The 18,743-nt window shown below is 36.7% G+C and overlaps 1 protein-coding gene across 3 annotated transcripts in view; it reads right to left on the bottom strand.

The window, feature by feature from the left end:
- Positions 1–3,879: 3,879 nt before the first annotated feature.
- Positions 3,880–18,743, bottom strand: part of CCNT2 (cyclin T2) — a 50,102-nt gene continuing 35,238 nt past the window's right edge. The window contains exons 6-10 of one of the 3 annotated variants that reach the window (XM_082659056.1): positions 17,070–17,115; positions 15,255–15,418; positions 10,581–10,651; positions 8,919–10,077; positions 3,880–8,817 (exon numbers count right to left, since the gene is read on the bottom strand). In XM_082659056.1, coding sequence (XP_082515182.1) covers positions 8,750–8,817; positions 8,919–10,077; positions 10,581–10,651; positions 15,255–15,418; positions 17,070–17,115 — 1,508 coding nt within the window. In that variant the 3' untranslated portion in view covers positions 3,880–8,749. Of the gene's footprint in view, positions 10,078–10,580; positions 10,652–15,254; positions 15,419–17,069; positions 17,116–17,234; positions 18,456–18,743 lie in introns of those variants that run through there. The other 2 variants (XM_082659057.1, XM_082659055.1) reach the window with 2 other exon arrangements.

The following is an 18,743-nucleotide window of genomic DNA, read 5'->3' on the forward strand; positions in this document are numbered from 1 at the left end:
TACTCCGTTACTGCTTCATTGCGGAAATGATGGCTAAGGGACCCTTGTTTTCCTACTGGAAAGTCAATCTAACCCAATTTAACCAGATCCTGCAGTGGCACTAACTGAAAAGTTTGTTACAGGTTAGCCTTCTCAAGCTTCAGGCACAATTACCCATATACATAAGAAAATTGTCTTAAAGAGTTAACAACAGAAAACCTATTCCAGTGTTTATAGTTTTGATTATCCAGTAACTACAATCTCTCGCTTTATACGATATTTCCTTTTATTTTTGGCCTGTCAATTTTAATGTCATTAAATTGTAGAAACAAGAATAAAATGTATTTTCTTGCTTGATGGGTAGACATTTAATTCTTACAAAGGAGAGTAGAGGAAGGTGAGAAGGTAAAAGGAGTAGAAAGACGCTAGATTCAGTTTACTTAGGCAGCAACCTTAACGCTGCAGACTATAGGGGCCTCAAAATTAACAGGAAGAGCTAAGGGCCTTGGCGTTTCATTACCAGAGGGTCCCCTAACTCCTCAGAAGTCTCCACCTACAAGAAACTGGGCTCTTCAAGGTGTTTCCATAAACCTCAGTCTGCCTTCTCTGTGACTGGTTGTGTTTTGAGGTCTTCATGTATTTACAGCGTGAATTAGAACATTACTGCATCGAGAACCAGCTAAACCTAAGGCAGCTGGTGGGATAAAAGCTCACTGATCTGTTAAGCGGAGACTGGGTGAGCACATAAACTTTTCCAGGTCACTTTTGCTCACTTCACCTGAAGGAAGGACACCCCTGCTAAGGTCACTCTTCGCTTTCATTCCCAGAACATTGGAAAACCTTGCAAAAATGAACAGGGACAAGTTGTCAGTTATTACAAGATCTTAAGTTGGTGGACTGAGCATTTTTGGTAAGGTTTCGGTTGCTGTGACTCCACTCATCTAAATTTCACTGACACCTGTTGTCTTAAGCTAGGTCTACAGATTTTGTTTTACTAGCTACTGTCATTTGAACATGGCACAACTACAAACTAACTTTAGGTGAATTCCAACACCAGTTGTCTGTCAGACTTTGTCAAAATCAAGCTGCTACTTCAGAAGTTTTTGAAATAAATGTGAAATGCAGTCCAGCTGAGATAAAAGCTTTTACTTTGGCCAACATGTTTAGAAGGGTCTTTGCGGGTGTACCTTCCTTCTCTCTCCAGTTTGCAGAGTTCTTCCCTTATATTTGATAAAAATTTAAGGGATATGTCCCTTATTTTACTAACTTGTATATCAACGTAACACCATTTCAAGTAGGGTTTAGTTTTTTAATCTTAGTAGGGATTTCAGCATTCTTTAAAATCTGAATGATTGTATCTGATTTCGGAGCAATTACCTATTTACATTCAACCCTATTAAACCCTATGAGGCAAGGGCAGGGACTAAGACATATTTATACTGTGTATACAGATCACAGTAATGGACACAGGAAGTTGCTGTTAACAAACCTACCCCTCTTCTACTGATATAGAAAAATACTGAACACTAATTTCACAGAACCTTCAAAACCTGTGTTTTTAATAGGCAAGGCTTGATATTAACAGCTTTCTGTTGTTCTGTCATTCACTGTGTCTATCATTGCCCAGGTATCTTCCTTTAGGGGGCAGAGGTCCTAAAAGGAGACTGAGAGGGAAGAAAGGTGTGGGCTGGGAGGGCTAGCATTCCTTGAGCTCTTAATGGAGAAAGGCCTATTATTTAATTCTGGCTGTTGCTTGGGTCGGTAGTAGTCTCATTCTATTAATGCACAATGAGGCTCAGAGGTACTTAACTTTCTCAAGGTCAAGTTGGGACTGCCACCCAGATTTGTCTGACTTTAGAGCCTTCTCCCTGCTGCTTCCCAGATTTGTAGTTTATAAATGAAATCAGTTACAGTTTTAAGTTTTACGCAAACAAAACTCCATAGATGCTGATAAACAAATTCACCAGTCCAGTCACTTTGATGACTTTAACGTTGTCAAAAGCTTTTCCTTTTTCACTTAGCAGCAACATTGCCTTCCCTTCTATGACTATCTTCCCTTCTCACCATGAACACCACCCCAGTTTTCAATCACATTCAGAAGCGCATTTCATTTCATACTGAATGGGTCTCAAGCTCAACCAAAGTAAATTTAACTCCCCAAGTAAAATCCTGACAGTAGTTCCAGCTCTAGAGCGTCTCCTTAACTTTAACCTACTTCAGCCCACTGGACGTTTCTCAGTGTCTGAATGAGAGTTGCCGTTGTGGAAAAGAGCGAGCTCTGGATTACAGGGTTGGGGAGTGCACAGGATTCCACTTACTTGCTTTACCCTCTCTCTCCTGCTTGACAACAGCAGTCCTGGGCCTTTAGTGTACTGAGTAGCTCCAAGATAAAAACTCAATCTGTTCAATGAGCATCAAAAGCCTCCATCACGTACCAGGCCATCTTTATTCCTCATACTTGCTGTACCTGCAAGTATTCAGTTTAAGGCAGCTATATAATAAAGCAACTTGCATTTAAAAACAGCTTTTGACTTGAAAGTACTGGCTGTAGGCAGTCTGCATCTTCCTGGAACGTTAACAAGAAGAGTTGTTGTGTATGGCACTGTGCTGTGAAAAGCTGAAATAGCAAACAGTCCTGAGGAAAAGCTGTGGCACTTTGTCTCACTGTTATGACTTCTCAAACTTGTGAAAAATCATGGCTGAATTTGTCCCTAAAGCACTTGCTCCTATGGATTATGACTTGAAAGACCAAAAAAAAAACTGATCTTGGGTATATGCCTGGACATTTGTAAGGTCTCAATAGCCCGTTAATTTCATGGCAATATGATTAAAAACCCTCATTTAGTGAAGCCCTATATTGCTTTGGGAGGTGGTGTTGGGGGGAGGGAACAGGCAGGTCATACACTAGAGCTAAAACAAAAACGTATAATTTTTTCCATTATATTAAAAACAGCAGGGGGTGAAAGAGTGATGAAACAATGGAGTACGGTGAATTAGTAAATGGGATTACTAACTTTGGTTAAAGGGAATTACTAAACTTTGTGATGTTCCTAAATAAAGCTCATGTAATTTATTATATGAAAAAAAAAGACGCCCTTACTGCTGTTATCAACATAAAATGAAGACAAATCTTTTAATGTGATTTCAAAACTTTTATATTTAGGCTTAAAGTTCATGCTAGAGAAAGTAACTTGTCTATCTTAGCTCTATTTTATGAAAAGCCATTGCAAGGCTTCCATTTTCTTTCTCAAGTGTGAGGTGTAGGAAAATCGGGGAGGGAGGGAAGGGGGTTGGAAGGAGCAGCAATATTAAAGCAGTTGATGATTAAATTTCTCAGGGATAATTCCCCTTGCAGATAATTACAATTACTCTCTGCTTTTTGTGAAGGTGACGCAAGAGGGTACACAAGAAAATCCCAAAGTATGAATCAGAATGAACAACTTAAATTCTGGAAACGGTACACATGCAGTGTTTAATACACACTCAAGTCTACTGCACCTGGATTGGGCCTTCACCACTCTCCCCAATACCCAAAACATGCTTCTATTAGGATTCTTTTCAATGCCATCTATTCCATTTATTCCCTGATCACCCAAGCCTTAAACCTCACAACCCAATGAATAGGTACTATTACTGACATTTTGTAGATTAGGAAATCAAGGCACAAAGTAATTTACCCAAGGACATCAGCTACTAAGTGATGGGGTTGAGAATGGAGTATGGACAATCTGATCTCAGTGGTCATACTCCTTGATGATATATGAAGTCACTCAAAGAGTATTGAGACCTTATTTCCCACATCTCCCAGGGACTGAAAATTATTTGATTCACATTAACAAGACATGTTAGAGCCTTGGATTTATGTAGTCAATAAACAAACTTTATTAATGATTCCTTGTAATAGATACTGAGCTGAAATTCAATGTCTGATTGAATTCATACCATATACACAAACTCCTGTTTTAGATTTTCTATCAGCAAACATCCTGTTCAATAGTCCTTGGGGGTTTTGAGTACATTCACAAAATGAAATCCCAATTTGCTGACAACAAGTGAGCACGTGTGAAGTTTTTCAAAGTAAGGAAGCTGCTTGAAAAACACAACTTAAAAAAAAAGAATGTACTCATTACTTAACAATAGGCAAATAAAGTTAAACCAACCACTAAACAGGTTTTAAGTGAGGCTTCTTCCCAGAACTTGGAGATAAAGGAAATTAGCCCTCAGAATTTACTTTTGAGATTAATGGATCACAGCAAACAGGTTAAGTCACTTTTACGACACCAGAATTACTCCTAGCCACACAGCCTTCAATGTATCTTGCTTATCTAGCTACCTTAAGAAATTTCAGGCAGAATACATACTAATAAGTTAACAGAAACAGGAGTCATAGAAGCAAAAGCTGGCTGTGCCCAAATTAACATTGTGGAATAAAAAATGGATGCATAGTATCAGACCTAAAACCCTCAGAGCATTCCAGATCCACTGGCAAGATCATCTCTACTGTAATGACAGATGTTTCAGAGGCAAACATCTCTTACAAAACAAGCAAACTTCTGATTATTTGGCTTACATCTGTCCGCTTACAGCAATCAAATTTCGGATATTAATATAGCTGTGAATTCTCAAGTTAACACATTAGTACCATAACCTGGGACCCTAGAAAGGTAGGAACAGAATGTGCTACTTTTCCAATGCAAAAACCCCTAAATCAGCCTATCATAAACAAACTGGTACATGAGATTAGCATGTGTCACCAAGCTTCCCTCATGTATGGGGTTTATTAATCCTTCATCTGGGTAAATGTGGTTAATGAATCCTACTGCATCCCAAGAAAGCAGACTGCTGAATCAAGAATTCTCCATAACCAAAGCTCTTATTTTTCTTAGCAAAGACATCTTAAAAATCATCTAGCTATTTAAGCACAGTAGTAAGTGAGAAACAATGGCTTTTCTGTGTAGATAAAATTCGGGAACGGTGAAATATCTTGACAGTAGAACTGTCTCCCTTTAGAGATATTACCATGTTTTTAAAAATCCTTATTTCCATAGTAAACGCAAAACCTAAAATATCTAATCAACCAAGGGTACTTTGAGAGTACATAATAGTCATGCATATGCAAGCAGTGGTTTATTTCTAAGATTAGTTAAGGAATAAAAATCAGTAACTTAAGTTCTCAAATACAACCAGAAAATGTGCTTAAAATGTTTTAAGGCAAGACATTTGGTAACTAACAAACATATTTCAAATTTGGTTATCTGAAATAGTCATTTCCTTTCAACTATCTGAAACTAGTCATTTCTTTAGTTCAAAGAGGATAGGCCAGAAAAGTAATGTATCCTACATAATCATAATCTGTTCGCACAAAGTAGTGTATGCACCCCTTATGACATTCTGCATGAAACCACGTATCATGGTAGAAATTTTCTTTTGACGCTTAAGAACTCTAACAAGAACAAATCTGCATACACAGAGAAGATCAAGATGCACTTGTAACTGTTTTCAAAGATAAACCTTGGGGTGACTACACAACTTTTCAGTATTTAAATACCTGCAACAAGAAATGAACCTCAGGGTTAAACAAGAAATAGGAACTAGGAATTATGCAAGGTCTCACCACTCAAGGATACTACCATCAGTTTATTTGGTAAAGTAAGCCTCTGAGAATGTTTCTGTGAAAAAAACCACTCCTTTGCTTTGGTTCTGAAAATATTGTATTTTAAAATAGCTAAGGCAAATATTTAGGGGGCACAGCTCAATATTGAAAAATTAGTTGAAAGAGGTAGAAGTAAAGCCTTTCTATGTAATGTGCTTCTGCGTAAAGGTAACAAATCTATGATCTTTGATCTAGGGAAAACACAACTAAAAAATGAATCACTCTTTTATAGGATGTTTAAAGATAATGCTTTTTAATAGTTCAAATATTTTTAAAAATCTCATCAAAAATGTATCACCTTAACAGTACTTTGCACATGTGGAATTTCATACCTAAATTTGATACTATTTTGGTTTATTTATGGCTACTTACAAGAAGACTCAGTAATAATGTCCATTCATTGGAGTCTTTTTCTTTGGTTGAGCCTATTGGGACCAGGCTGATGAACTACTTTATGCAAATGAGATGGTTAAATTCATGGCAATATGAATTATAAGGGTTCTCATTTAATGGAAACGAAACTTAAAAGAAATTCCATATTTTATCCCCATTGTGGTTTACGGAAGCTAATATCCTGTTCAGAGGTTTAAGAGTTTGAATAGCTCACACAATCCTGTAAAAATTACAACTGGCTGCCCTTTAATAAATAAAGTCATTGTAAAGAATTACATTTACAGAGTGAAAAATGAATACATAGCATTTCAAATTCGATTTTGGAAGTACTAATAAGTACTGACCCATAACAATATACACTAGCTACCTTTTTAACTGTCCATCATTAGCACCAATAAAGATTCAACAAAATTACCTTTATTCTCACATCTCAAAACAATTCTGCAAATTCTTAGTGAAGTATAGTCACAGACCTTAAATATTCACATTGTTTTCTATGTCATACTGAAAATAAGTTCACTACTTTTCTGGATATTCTTTACAAAATCTTATTAAAATTCCTGGTATTATCACCCCAATTATACAGTAGCACAATCACCCTACGTCGTTTCACATGATAGCTCCTTAGAGGTTTCACATCTAAATTACCAAGAACAAAACCCTTCCCTCCCTCATCTTGCACTCATCTTAATTCTATACTAGTCCTTGGATTATGTACCACTGTAAAAGTATAACTGTATCAAAATTACCATGTTTATGGATACAATAATATGTCATACAGAGTAACAAAGTTACATGTAATGACAAAGATTACTAAAGTTATGCCAGACAAGAACAAAGTTAGGACATGCTAGCTAGGCAAAGTCCCTAGAAAGAGGATCCTAGTATCCTAAGTTCAAATAACATTGACAAAATAATGAACAATTATCTTAAAAAAAAAAATTATAAAGCTACTGGCAAATCAGGTAATTGCTAAATAAGAGTAGAGCACGAGATTAAACTCTCTAATATTTACAACTGCAACATACTTGAGTAAAATTACAATTGTGCACATATCAGTGGCTTTGTAACAAAAATAATTCATATACATAGAGGAAAAATTAAGACAGTTTTCAATTCAACAGAAGTTGAATTCAACCTATCTCAAAGATACTCAACAGCCCAAAGATTTACCACAGAATTGAAGATTAGCTGATAAACCAGAGCCATGTTACCGGCATTTAAGACAAATTTTAAACAAGTTAAAGTCTATTGTTTGTTCCGAAGTCAGAAGACTGTGCAAACTTGACTTCAACAGGAATATACTGAGATGTGCAAACAAATGTAAAACCTCCACTAGCTGTTTACCTGGAGGCTTACCTTTTTTTTTTCTCAGTGAGCTTCCTGTTAACAACCATAAGCTATAAATACAGGTACAATGCACAGTCAGTGATCTTTTTGTTTTATTTATTGTTAGAATATAAAAGAACTGAAAGAGCAATAAGTTTAATTTCATTTTTATAAGGAAGACTGCATTTACCTGAAAAAGAAATATGGCATCACACACAAACACGCTTCAGGGGAGGAGTATGTTTAAGAACATGGTGTCCTTCTGAACGCTAAAGGAAAAGCGATTCCTGTTTACTGTTAAAATACGTAGTGTTAAAGTTCTCTATTTAAGAAAAAGACTTACTAATTCTTCACTAATGTAAGTTTCTGTGAATTTAGTTTTCAAATCACAGTAATCTACATAACCATTATTAACAGCTCTGTGTTTATAGTACTGCAACAAGCCAACAAACACTTAAATGCACTTCACATCAAGAGTATGTAAACTTTATTTTTTCCTCTTCAAGCCTTCAGAAAATTAGGGGCTATTTCAGCAGCCAATCTGGTCAGAACCTCTGAAGGCAGAATCAGTGCCTCACAGTGTAAATGACCATCTGTGGCACTGCATACCCATCTGGTAGTGAAGTGTCCCCCTTCAGTGGCTTCCAGTAAGGCCTAGAGTTTAAGGTTAACATGAAAAAGTGCCACCTTTGTTTTAGATTAGTGATGGACTCTGACAAGATAAAATAAAGTTATTCTGTATATTGTTATACTTACAAGCAGCTCCAATCCTGAGTATTTATGGTAATATCTAAACATACAAAAATGTATGTACATTTTTCTCCACTTTCTTGTAAACAGTTGTCAGTATACTGTTTTATCCCTTTATCATTGAAACATGCAAATCATACATACGAGTATAAATACACAAAAGAAAACAATTTACACTCATTCAAAAGCCAAGCAACAACAAAAAATAGCTACAGTATTCAAATTATAAATAAACGAATGCTTGAGGCATCTTATATTCCTAGAAGCAGCCAGCCATTCACCCTAATGTTCTTAGCTGCAATTGTAGAAATACTGAGTTTTGCACCTTCCATGCTTTTACAGTATTTATAACACTATCATATGTGGAGATAAAGACTTGTTTACTATAATCTCTTCTTTTCAGAATGAAGAATAAAGCAGCACTTACAAATATTGAAGCAGTGGCAGTAACAGCAGGTGTTACCACTGCTAGATCAGGAGGAAGTTTTCCATTCTAACAATTTTTAAATTAAAAAAGTAAAGGAAAAATTGACCTAAACAAATGATTACATGTTCATTCCTTGGGCACTTAACAGCGAGTCCAGCATGTCGAATGTGTCTTTGTAGTCCATATGCTGGCTGTTTGTACTGTACTCGTGATTGACATCAGGACCGTTGGTCTCCACTGGCTTCTTGTCCAGTTTCACGAGGGTGCTGAGATGTCCGTAGCCCACCTGGTATGTGACAGGGGGAGGAGGGGGTAAGGGATGGTTAAAAACAGAGTTGTGAGAGGATACATACTGCTTAACAGAGGAGGAAGAACTAGATGAACTACCTGAACTTTTGGAACTTTTGCTCATTTTGGAGTGATGGTTGTGAGATGCATCATTGATATGCAGCTTCTTCCTTGAAGAGCTGGAACTAGAGGAAATGCCATCAGTGCTCAGGCCAACAGGACTCCTCAGAACAGCGGGTGGTATCCCATCAGCACTGTGCTTGCTGCCACCACTGCTGCTGCCACTGTATGAGTGGGAATACTTGTGACTGCTGGGGTGGTGGCGGTTGGAAGGATGCTCCTTGTGCTTCTCCTTATGGTCCCTGCTAACATGCGGGCTGGAATGCTTGCTCTTCCCACTGCCTTCATCAGAAGAGCTGTGTCTTTCTGAGGAAGAAACTTTTATCTTCATTTTCAGTTCTTCTTTACTGACACTTTTATCAGTGGGTGGTATTGGAATCCGTAATTTCAGTGATCCACTCTTTTCCTTCTTATCTGCCATATATTTTTCAGGTTTTTCAGCATTTGTAATGGGAATTTTCATTTTAATGGGAGAGGTTACAGAACTGCTGCTGGCTGCCTGGGACTGTACATGTTTGTGTTGCTGTTCTACCTGGGCAGCTATATAATGATCCCTTGCATCCAGATCAAGGGTTTCTAGCTTACGTTTTTCTCTGTATTTATCTAAAGACATTTTCTGAGGAATTACTCCAGGAGTAGCAGAACTTGGCCCATGGTGTTTACTGCTTCCTGCTTTATGAGTATAATCTTGCTTAATATTAGAATGGTCAGAAATTTTGTCAGGTCTGTGATGTAGTCCTGAATGCAGTGATACAGAAGGTCCCTGCTGGAAGTTGATGCTGTACTGGCTACCAGACAAAGATGTCTCCTGTTTCTGTGAATATATCTGTTCTGTCCTTGCCGACTCTTGATGTTGAGGCCATTCTTGGTGTGATGACAAACCATATGAGGTACTTGGCATTCCTGTTGCTAGCACTGACAAATTATCAGATGCATGGCTGTCTTGAACAGAAATATTTCCTGAATTTAGAGGTACTGGTGCAGGGAATGTTGATGTAGATGGTTTCTGAAAACTTGGGTTGGTAGGCACACCAGTAACACTATCTACTAAAATGGAATTCTGGACCAAAGATGAACCAAGAAGTGGTGTTTCTGATACTTGTCCATCTACTTTTGGTTTCTTAGCCGCCTGATTAGCCTATTTAAATAAAACACAGAAGAAGCAATGACAGCAAAGGAATTTAATACAAATTTCTTTGCTTATAAAAATTCTATATTAAATACATGGAAATAAAATCACCTGGGGTTTCACTTTATGTTACCAGTAAATAAATATCTTATTTAGAGGCATAAAAAGGATATAAATAGTTGAAAGCACTGGTTTTAAATTAGATGCAGACTAAATCCTAGCCCAGCATTTGAGAAAGGAATTTAACTCGTCTAAGCTTTAATTTTCCTGTTTGTAAAGTGAGGAGACTATTTCCACGGTAATCACTATGAAAATTAAATAAGGAGTTTATAAAGTATTTATAGCAAAGTCTACTGGACACTGTAGTTGAATAAATTATGAGTGTATGTAGCTTACGAAACACTGTAATTACTTACGAATACTGGAAATAAGAATATTTAACAACAAAAATTCAAACTGATTAGCTATGTAGTTAACAAATTGATGTTCTAAAAACCCGCCAATTCTCTTACCCTCCAGTTTCGAATCCTCTTCAACCTACTAGGCGTTTTCTCCAATATTTGTAGAAACTCATGTGTTAGCTCTAAAGATAAAATTCAAATTTAAAACTTAGAAGGTGCCTTTAGATTTAGAATTCTCTCAAGTGGGCAATATTAGAAAGAAAGCGCAAGAGTTCATCTACTTCACCATCACCCTCCTAATTCAACCATCAGCACATACAGAAGCAGACACAGCTCTGAACTGGTATTTTCAAAGATGAATCTTAAAAAAATTTGTTTTAAATAAATAAAACAAAACACTCCTCCCACACCCCCCTGATTTTACATGCTTACTTAGAATCTCTGGAAAATTTAGTCACATTTAAAAAATTCCTTCCAAATAGAAAATCTCTATTACGCAAACATCATAGTAATAATTGGGATGGGCAAGATCCATCAGTAGATTCTTTAAAATCAGTGGGCAAAAGTTTAAGGAAAAAGAGAATATTTGTGTAATCCCAACATACCGTCCTCAAGATATTAATTATAAACAGAAAATCAGTAACTTTATGACCTTAACCAAGTGATCATGATTATCATTACCAGCAATGACATATCAACATAATACCCCATGATAAAATGCACAGTAGAATAAAACCCACTTCTGTGGTATTCTTGCCCAAAACGCATAACTTCACTCTAATAATGGGAAAACATCAGACAAAACTCCAATTGAGGAACATTTTATAAAGTAACTGACCATTCTTCTTCAAAGTGTCAAGGACATGAAAGAAAAGGAAAGACTGAAAAATTATCACAGATTAGAAGAGATTAAAGGGGCATGCCAACTAAATGGAACATGGGATTCTAGAATAGAAAATGGGGGAAATTTGAGTAAAATCTGTAGTTAATAGTATTATACCAATGTTAACTTCTTCGTTTTGATATTCATATTATTATTATAGAAGATGTTAACATTAGAGAAACTGGGTACAAGGTATAATAGTATAGAATCTGTACTACTTCACAATTTCTTTAGATTTAAAATCATTTCAAAGTTAAATGAAAAAAATTCCTTTACCTATACTCATAACTTCCTAGCAATCAACACTAGTAACATTATCAGTAAATCACCCTGGTTATATTTTTACAATTTTTTTCCTAAAATTTAGGATTACAATGAGATGACCCACTTTTCCAAAGTGGTGTGGTTATGATGAATTAGTTTTTGACTCCAAAATAGTGTCATTAATAAAGTTATTGGCCACTCTCAAGATAAATAATATTAGTCAAATGAATTACAATGTCACGTAATATTATTAATGCCAATTTAATAGAGACTAGATTCATGCAAAAACTCGGCACCATTATATGCTCACAAGCTGTGACAACTAATTCCTGCTAAAGACTCAGGAGCTTTTCGATTCAGTCTGGATGAAAACAATCTAATGTCTGTACTACCATTTCTTCATCTGAAAAAAAAATGACCACTTTTCTACTTGGACACAGCAGTAAGTCTAGTAGACACATGCCTTTGGGTCCAAAATTAACAATAAACTGTTTTGACTCAATTTCAGAAAAAATTCAAGTTATAAAAAACACATGAAGGTTTGTTATTAATCATTAAAAACAACCAAGCCCCCCCCCCCCGCCAACCCTGTTACAGGTAGGCCAAATACAAGCCAATGTTGTTTTGGGGACAGTCATTAAATGAATTATTTTAGTAAACACTGATGCTTCAGACACCGCGATAAAATTCAGATACTCTTAGTATCTTATACTTTGTTACTTTATTTTTACGGGATCACGATGTGATCCCATAAAAATGTGAGAAAAGGCTGCCACATAATACATTGAAATTTTCAATGTGTTAAGTGTCCAAGATTCCTATTCAGTGGTTCTCCAAATGAATAACGTACTGGAGCCTTTTCAGAATAGAAGCAAAGGGATATTTAGGTGCCTCCTGTTGTGTCAAAAAAAGACTTTACCTATTGATACAATTTAAGAGCAGGATAAAAGGCAGATTACTCGCTTTCTGTGAGCTTTATTTTAGCACCATATATACAAACTATTTTTATTAAGTTTATGCCTATTTTATCTTTATCTATTGACTGCTAAAATAAGACGGTGGCATAGGTAACCTAATTTCAAGTCACAGATGGAAAAAAAAAAGCCCCTACTAGTTTTTTATTTTTTTGCGGTACGTGGGCCTCTCACCGCTGTGGCCTCTCCCGCCACGGAGCGACGCGCAGGCCCAGCGGCCATGGGCCCACGGGCCCAGCCGCTCTGCGGCACGCGGGATCCTCCCGGATTGGGGCACGAACCTGCGCCCCCCGCATCGGCAGGCGGACTGCCAACCACTGCACCACCCTAGTTTTTTATTTTTTATTATTATTAAAAAAATTTTTTTACTGGAGTATAGTTGCTTTACAATGTTTTTTTTTTTTTGCCCACATCTCGCAGCACACAGAACTTCCCCGACCAGGGATCGAACCCGCATCCCCTGCAATGGAAGCGTGGAGCCCTAACCACTGGACCTCCAGGGAAGCACCCCCCGCCACTAGTTTTTAGAAGATGTTATTTCAACTCACTGAAGATTTCCTACCACTCTGAATAACCTTTAGAAAAACCTCTGGCAATGTAAGGAAAAGAGGATAATCATGCGGCAGTAATACAGCATGAGGTATATAATCCAGGAGAAATTTTTCAGGGAGGAAAAAAAAATACCAAAACAAAATCAAGAGACCTAACAAAGAGGATATTTTACCACAAGGGTAGACAAACTATCACCAGTGGGCCAAATATGACCTGCATCCTGTTTCTGTAAATAAAGTTTTACTGGAACACAGCCACTCATTTTACAGGTTGCCTATGGCTGCTTTCCAGTTACGGTGGCAGAGTTGTCTAGGTGCATAGATAGTATAGCCCACAAACCCTAAAATAGTTACTATCTGGCCCTTCACAGAAAAGGGAGCAGACCCTTAATGAAACTTCTGTCTTAAAGCATCTAAGATATTAATGGAAAACCACATTCCAAAGCCATAGGGGTCTCTCACTTTATATAACGCAAGTCATGCAAATCCAGTTTTCAAATTAGCTTCAATTTTGTAAAGGAAATTGGGGAAAGCCCACAAAAAGAAGCAGAAAACCTAACATACCAGTTTAGATTTATGCATATATTAGGTAAGAAATGTTATCTATTTCCTTTCTGAAATCTAGAGTGCCTGGTTAAAATGTCTTAATCCCCAGGAATCCCCTGCCTCTGGCCTGCTTATTTCTCTACCAGAAAAACGTCCTATCAGGAGACCTCCAAATTCCAGGTCCATGATGTACAGAACTTATACTCCCAATCTTTCCTTGTGAATTCATACTTATTAATGCAAGACAACAATGACACACTTTACCATCAGTGGAACAGAGCAAGGAATATTACCATGAAAATACCTTTAGCTCACTGCTTCACATCTTTTACAGTAAGCTAATACCTGACTTTGTGCTTATACATTTTAAACTCAACAAAATTAGTTTACTTTATTTTTTATTTATTTTTTAAAATTTATTTATTTTATTTATTTTTTGGCTGCATCGGGTCTTCGTTGCTGTGCACGGGCGGCTTTCTCTAGTTGCAGCGAGTGGGGGCTACTCTTTGTTGCGGTGTGCGGGCTTCTCATTGCGGTGGCTTCTCTCGTTGCGGGGCAGGGGCTCTAGGCGCGTGGACTTCAGTAGTTGTGGCACACAGGCTCAGTAGTTGTAGCACACAGGCTCAGTAGTTGTAGCACATGGGCTGAGTTGCTCAGCTGCATGTGGGATATTCCCGGACCAGGGATTGAACCCGTGTCCCCTGCACTGGCAGGTGGATTCTCAACCACTGTGCCACCAGGGAAGCCCCAAATTAGCATACTTTAAATTAGGTATTCCTGTATTATCAACCTGTAGCATTATAAATCATATTTCTTTGAAAAGTCCTGAAAAGGCTTTAGATATTGAGTGCTGGTTAATATATGCTCATTTCCCCCCCCTTTAGGCTAATGAATCCTTATTTTCATCCTGTTCATTTGATCATGTTACTATACTTTTTTTAAAAAAATAAATTTATTTATTTATGGCTGTGTTGGGTCTTCGTTGCTGCACGTGGGCTTTCTCTAGTTACGGCAAGCAGGGGCTACTCTTCGTTGCGGAGAGCGGGCTTCTCATTGCAGTGGCTTCTCTTGTTGCGGAGCATGGGCTCTAGGCATGCGGGCTTCAGTAGTTGTGGCTCATGGGCTCTAGTACACAGGTTCAGCAGTTGTGGCGCACGGGCTTAGTTGCTCCGCATCATGTGGGATCTTCCCGGACCAGGGCTCGAACCTGTGTCCCTTGCACTGGCAGGTGGGTTCTTAAGCACTGCGCCACCAGGGAAGCCCTGATCATTAACTATACTTTTAAATTCTACTGCCAAATTGTTAAAATGGAATTATGTTTTTAAAGAGTCTTTATCTTTTCAAAATAGATGAAATATTAATAGATGAAATGATGTCTGGGATTGGCATCAAAATAACTATGGGGGAAGGAGGATGTTGGATTGGCCAGAACTGATAACTTCAAATGAGCATGAGTATATGGGGACTGAGTATTTTTTCAAACCTATACAAAAGTAGATAGAAGTTTTAATCCATAATAAAAAGAAAAAATTTAAATGTAACAAAAAGATTTATTTTCTCTACTTACCATCTAGTAATTCCAGAGTAACTGTAGGATCCACATATTCCCACCAATGTTTTCCATCAGTTGACACGGGAATCTCCCAATTGGACCATTTGCAAGCCAAATGAATGCATACACATGCTATCACTGTTGGTTTATACTGAAGACAGAAGGTTGTAAGATGCAGACTGTTGTGGAGCAGGTTTGGAACGAAGAGTCATAGAAATTCAAATATGTAAAACAAAGAAAAACATTTACCAATAAGATTAGAGCAAAAATAAAATTATAAAGGTTTTCTTTTTCAAGTCTAGAGTATAAAACCTTATTTTATTAAATTAAAAGTTAACATTATAACACTTTTTATGACTATGGTCATAAAAATTTGAACACTAAAAAACCTATATAGATTATGAACATTTTCACACTCTTACTTCCTAGAGTATATTATTAATACTACTAATATATTAATATTTCTAATTTTTTTTTTACATCTAAGTTAAAAGTATTTTTACCTCTCTATAAAAGGAGAGGAAGACAGTATATTTCAACTAATTACTACATACAAGTAAAACGCTTTAAACTTTCTTTGGTGGTATTTTTGTTTCTTTTGTAATGTCATGGCAAAAAACTAAAGAAAAAGCAGACGACTATAAAACTGACAAGGTAATTTCAATAACACATCATAATCAGGGATTACCATTTGATGTGGCTTAACAAACATTAATTCTTAAGTAACTCAGACAACTTAAAACCTATCTAGGTAAAACTAACTTCTTCTCAGCAAAGCCACAGAGGAAACTTACCTTTTGCTGAACAGCTTGAAGGCCCAATGTTGTTAAATACTACAAAAATACTACCTCTCTCCTTCCATGACATGCCAAACACTGGGCATGTAGCATGTCACAGCTAGCCTCTTCTAACCAAAGTTTTAAATTTAAGTGATTTTTTTTGGCCTTGTTGTTCAGAATTTCTAGGGATAGAGGTTAAATCCCAACAACATATACCTAAGAAAATATATTGGCTTTTGCCAATCCAAAGTTTTAAACAAAACTTAACAGTGTCACAAGAAATTAAGGACCACATAAAGATGGTTTGGTCCACTCCTCCCTAATGACTCACTTTAAAAACAAATTTACATCATTAATATAATCAATCTAGAACAAAATTAATATATTAGATGTGAAAGACTTTCAAAAACTATTCTTCCAGTTCAGTTTCAGAATTGATGAAAATGTCTACTGATCAAGCACAAACCCATACCATTCTTTATATGAACTGAAGAGTAAGTTTTCTTTTTTAAAGTAAAAATTATACTTATGCAAATCAAGGCACTGATAGGATGTGACTACTACTAATCTACTACTGGCGGGTAATATCTGGAAAAAAAAAACCAAGTTATATAAATTTTGTTTATTAAAAAAGCTTTAATGATTATTTTAAAGTTAAGATTGGATCAATGTGAAATTTTTTTAAATTGTCATTTAACTATAATTGTAAACTAGAAATAGCTTTATACTTACCAAGTTGCTCGAATTTCTACGTTAAGTTTAGCTCTTTGTAATCTTTAGCTGCTATTCAGGCTACCAATTTTAGACTTATGCACTCACAAATCGAGAATATGTCATCAGAAAGCACCACTACACTTCACATTGTGCATTTAACCCCTCTGTGCCAAAAGTCCCTTGTACAATACACCGCAAAGCAGACAGGAAGGTACCACCACAGTAGATGGTCCAGTCTCCTGCTGCAACAAGGGTAAGAGACACATTGAGGGGGCCCTGCATTAAAGGAAGCTATAGTGTGCTACAACAGTGCAACAAAGAGGGTCAGGATAACAACCTGTTGGTAGCCATGAAATAGGATGTCTGTGCCAAATCCTTGCTTGCTGTAAGAAAAGAAAAAAAAACGAAGACAATACTATCAGCATTAACATGCTACCATCGAAAAGTTCTCAACACAACAAAAACTTCAAAGATTTGTACACAAAAAGTAAATTTTACTTACTACTTACAAATATCACAAGAGCGCCATCATTTTCTATACTACTGAAAATCTTCAACAACATTCACTCAAATGTTTCTTGCTATCCCCCAAAGATCTGAGAAACAAGCCGATTTGCTTTTAGCTAGCCAGTTACAAGGGCTAAACTTGTTACTAAGTTAAGCATCTAGTCAGCTAAAAGTTGCAATAAAGCATTCTCCTGGATTTAAAAAAAAAAAAAAGAAGAAGAAGAAGAAAAGATTTTGAAGTCTAATACAAAATACAAAGAGTTGCCTGCCAGACTTAATCCTCAGTCATCATATTTAAGTTGGTTTAAGTACTTCCACCAAAAGAAAAAACAAAAACAAACCCCCAACCCCCAAACTCAGAGAGCACAAACTGCTCAGTTTTTCATCATGCTACTAAGCATCAACAGAGAATAAACAACCTAGAAACATCATAAGGATGTAGATACAGAAAACACCACTGTATTATTTTTAAATTATATAATCCAGTTAACCATAACGTTAGAAAAGATACAAGTACTCTAGAGGGAATCAGGATGCTTCAATACTGGTCCTCAATAGAAAAGCAATTTTTAACAACTAGCTTCTTGAAATACTGAAATGGAAAACAGTGCCCCTCTCCCTTCTTCTGCTTCTTATTCTTCCCAACAGGGATGCCTCTGCTATTAGTCTCCCCCCTTTCCCCAGTTACATTCATAATCACTGACATACCTTTCCTCTCTGCTCACCTAGGATCAGTTCACCTCAGCTCACCCCCTCTAACAGGTCTCAAATTCCTTGCCCTCTCCTATTTGTATTTGTGGCACCTGTAATTCCCCGCTGCCCCATGTGGATCATCAACATAAAGGTTTACAAAAGGGATTTGGGTTTAGCAGAGTTGTGCTAAGGAAGAGTGTCAAAGCATCAGATGTCTTGGAGGCAGTGTGACTTAAGTATGGCATTCTTTCCTGGTGGGGAGGGAAGGAGAAATCACAGAAATGAAAGGTCCCTGTAAAATGACATCAGCCAATCCTGCAGCAAAGTAGCATAATAACTTTCTCATCTCCAGAGGTCGGGGGCAGGGGAGAACTTCAAAGAACTCAAACCTTTTACCCTCACCCCCACCCACGAAAGAATCAAAACATATAGAAAAGTAAGTAAAAGTAAGTTTAAATTGCTATTGCAGTTTTCACCTCAGAACAAATGTAAATTCAATAACCTATTAAAAGTCATTGCAACAGAGAAGAATGTAGGGAAAATGTTCTTTTGTTAGCTGAAAGTGGTTTTAGGGGCAAAGGAAAAAAAATATACCAAACACGAAAGAACATTTTAAAAATGCAGTAAGATGCAAATTATAGTTACTTGAAATGTTAGTCAGACAAAATGATGTTAAACACATATGAGAGTCATACTAAAATTTAAGAATTGGTCACATTTTAAACATTAACAACAACAACAAAAAAATCAGATTTAAATATTTTGCTTTGGATGATATATCAAATTCATAGTTTTTGTAAATGTTTAAATT

Source organism: Grampus griseus, assembly GCF_964374135.1.
Source record: "Grampus griseus genome assembly, chromosome: 7".
NCBI classification, from domain to species: Eukaryota; Metazoa; Chordata; class Mammalia; order Artiodactyla; family Delphinidae; genus Grampus; species Grampus griseus.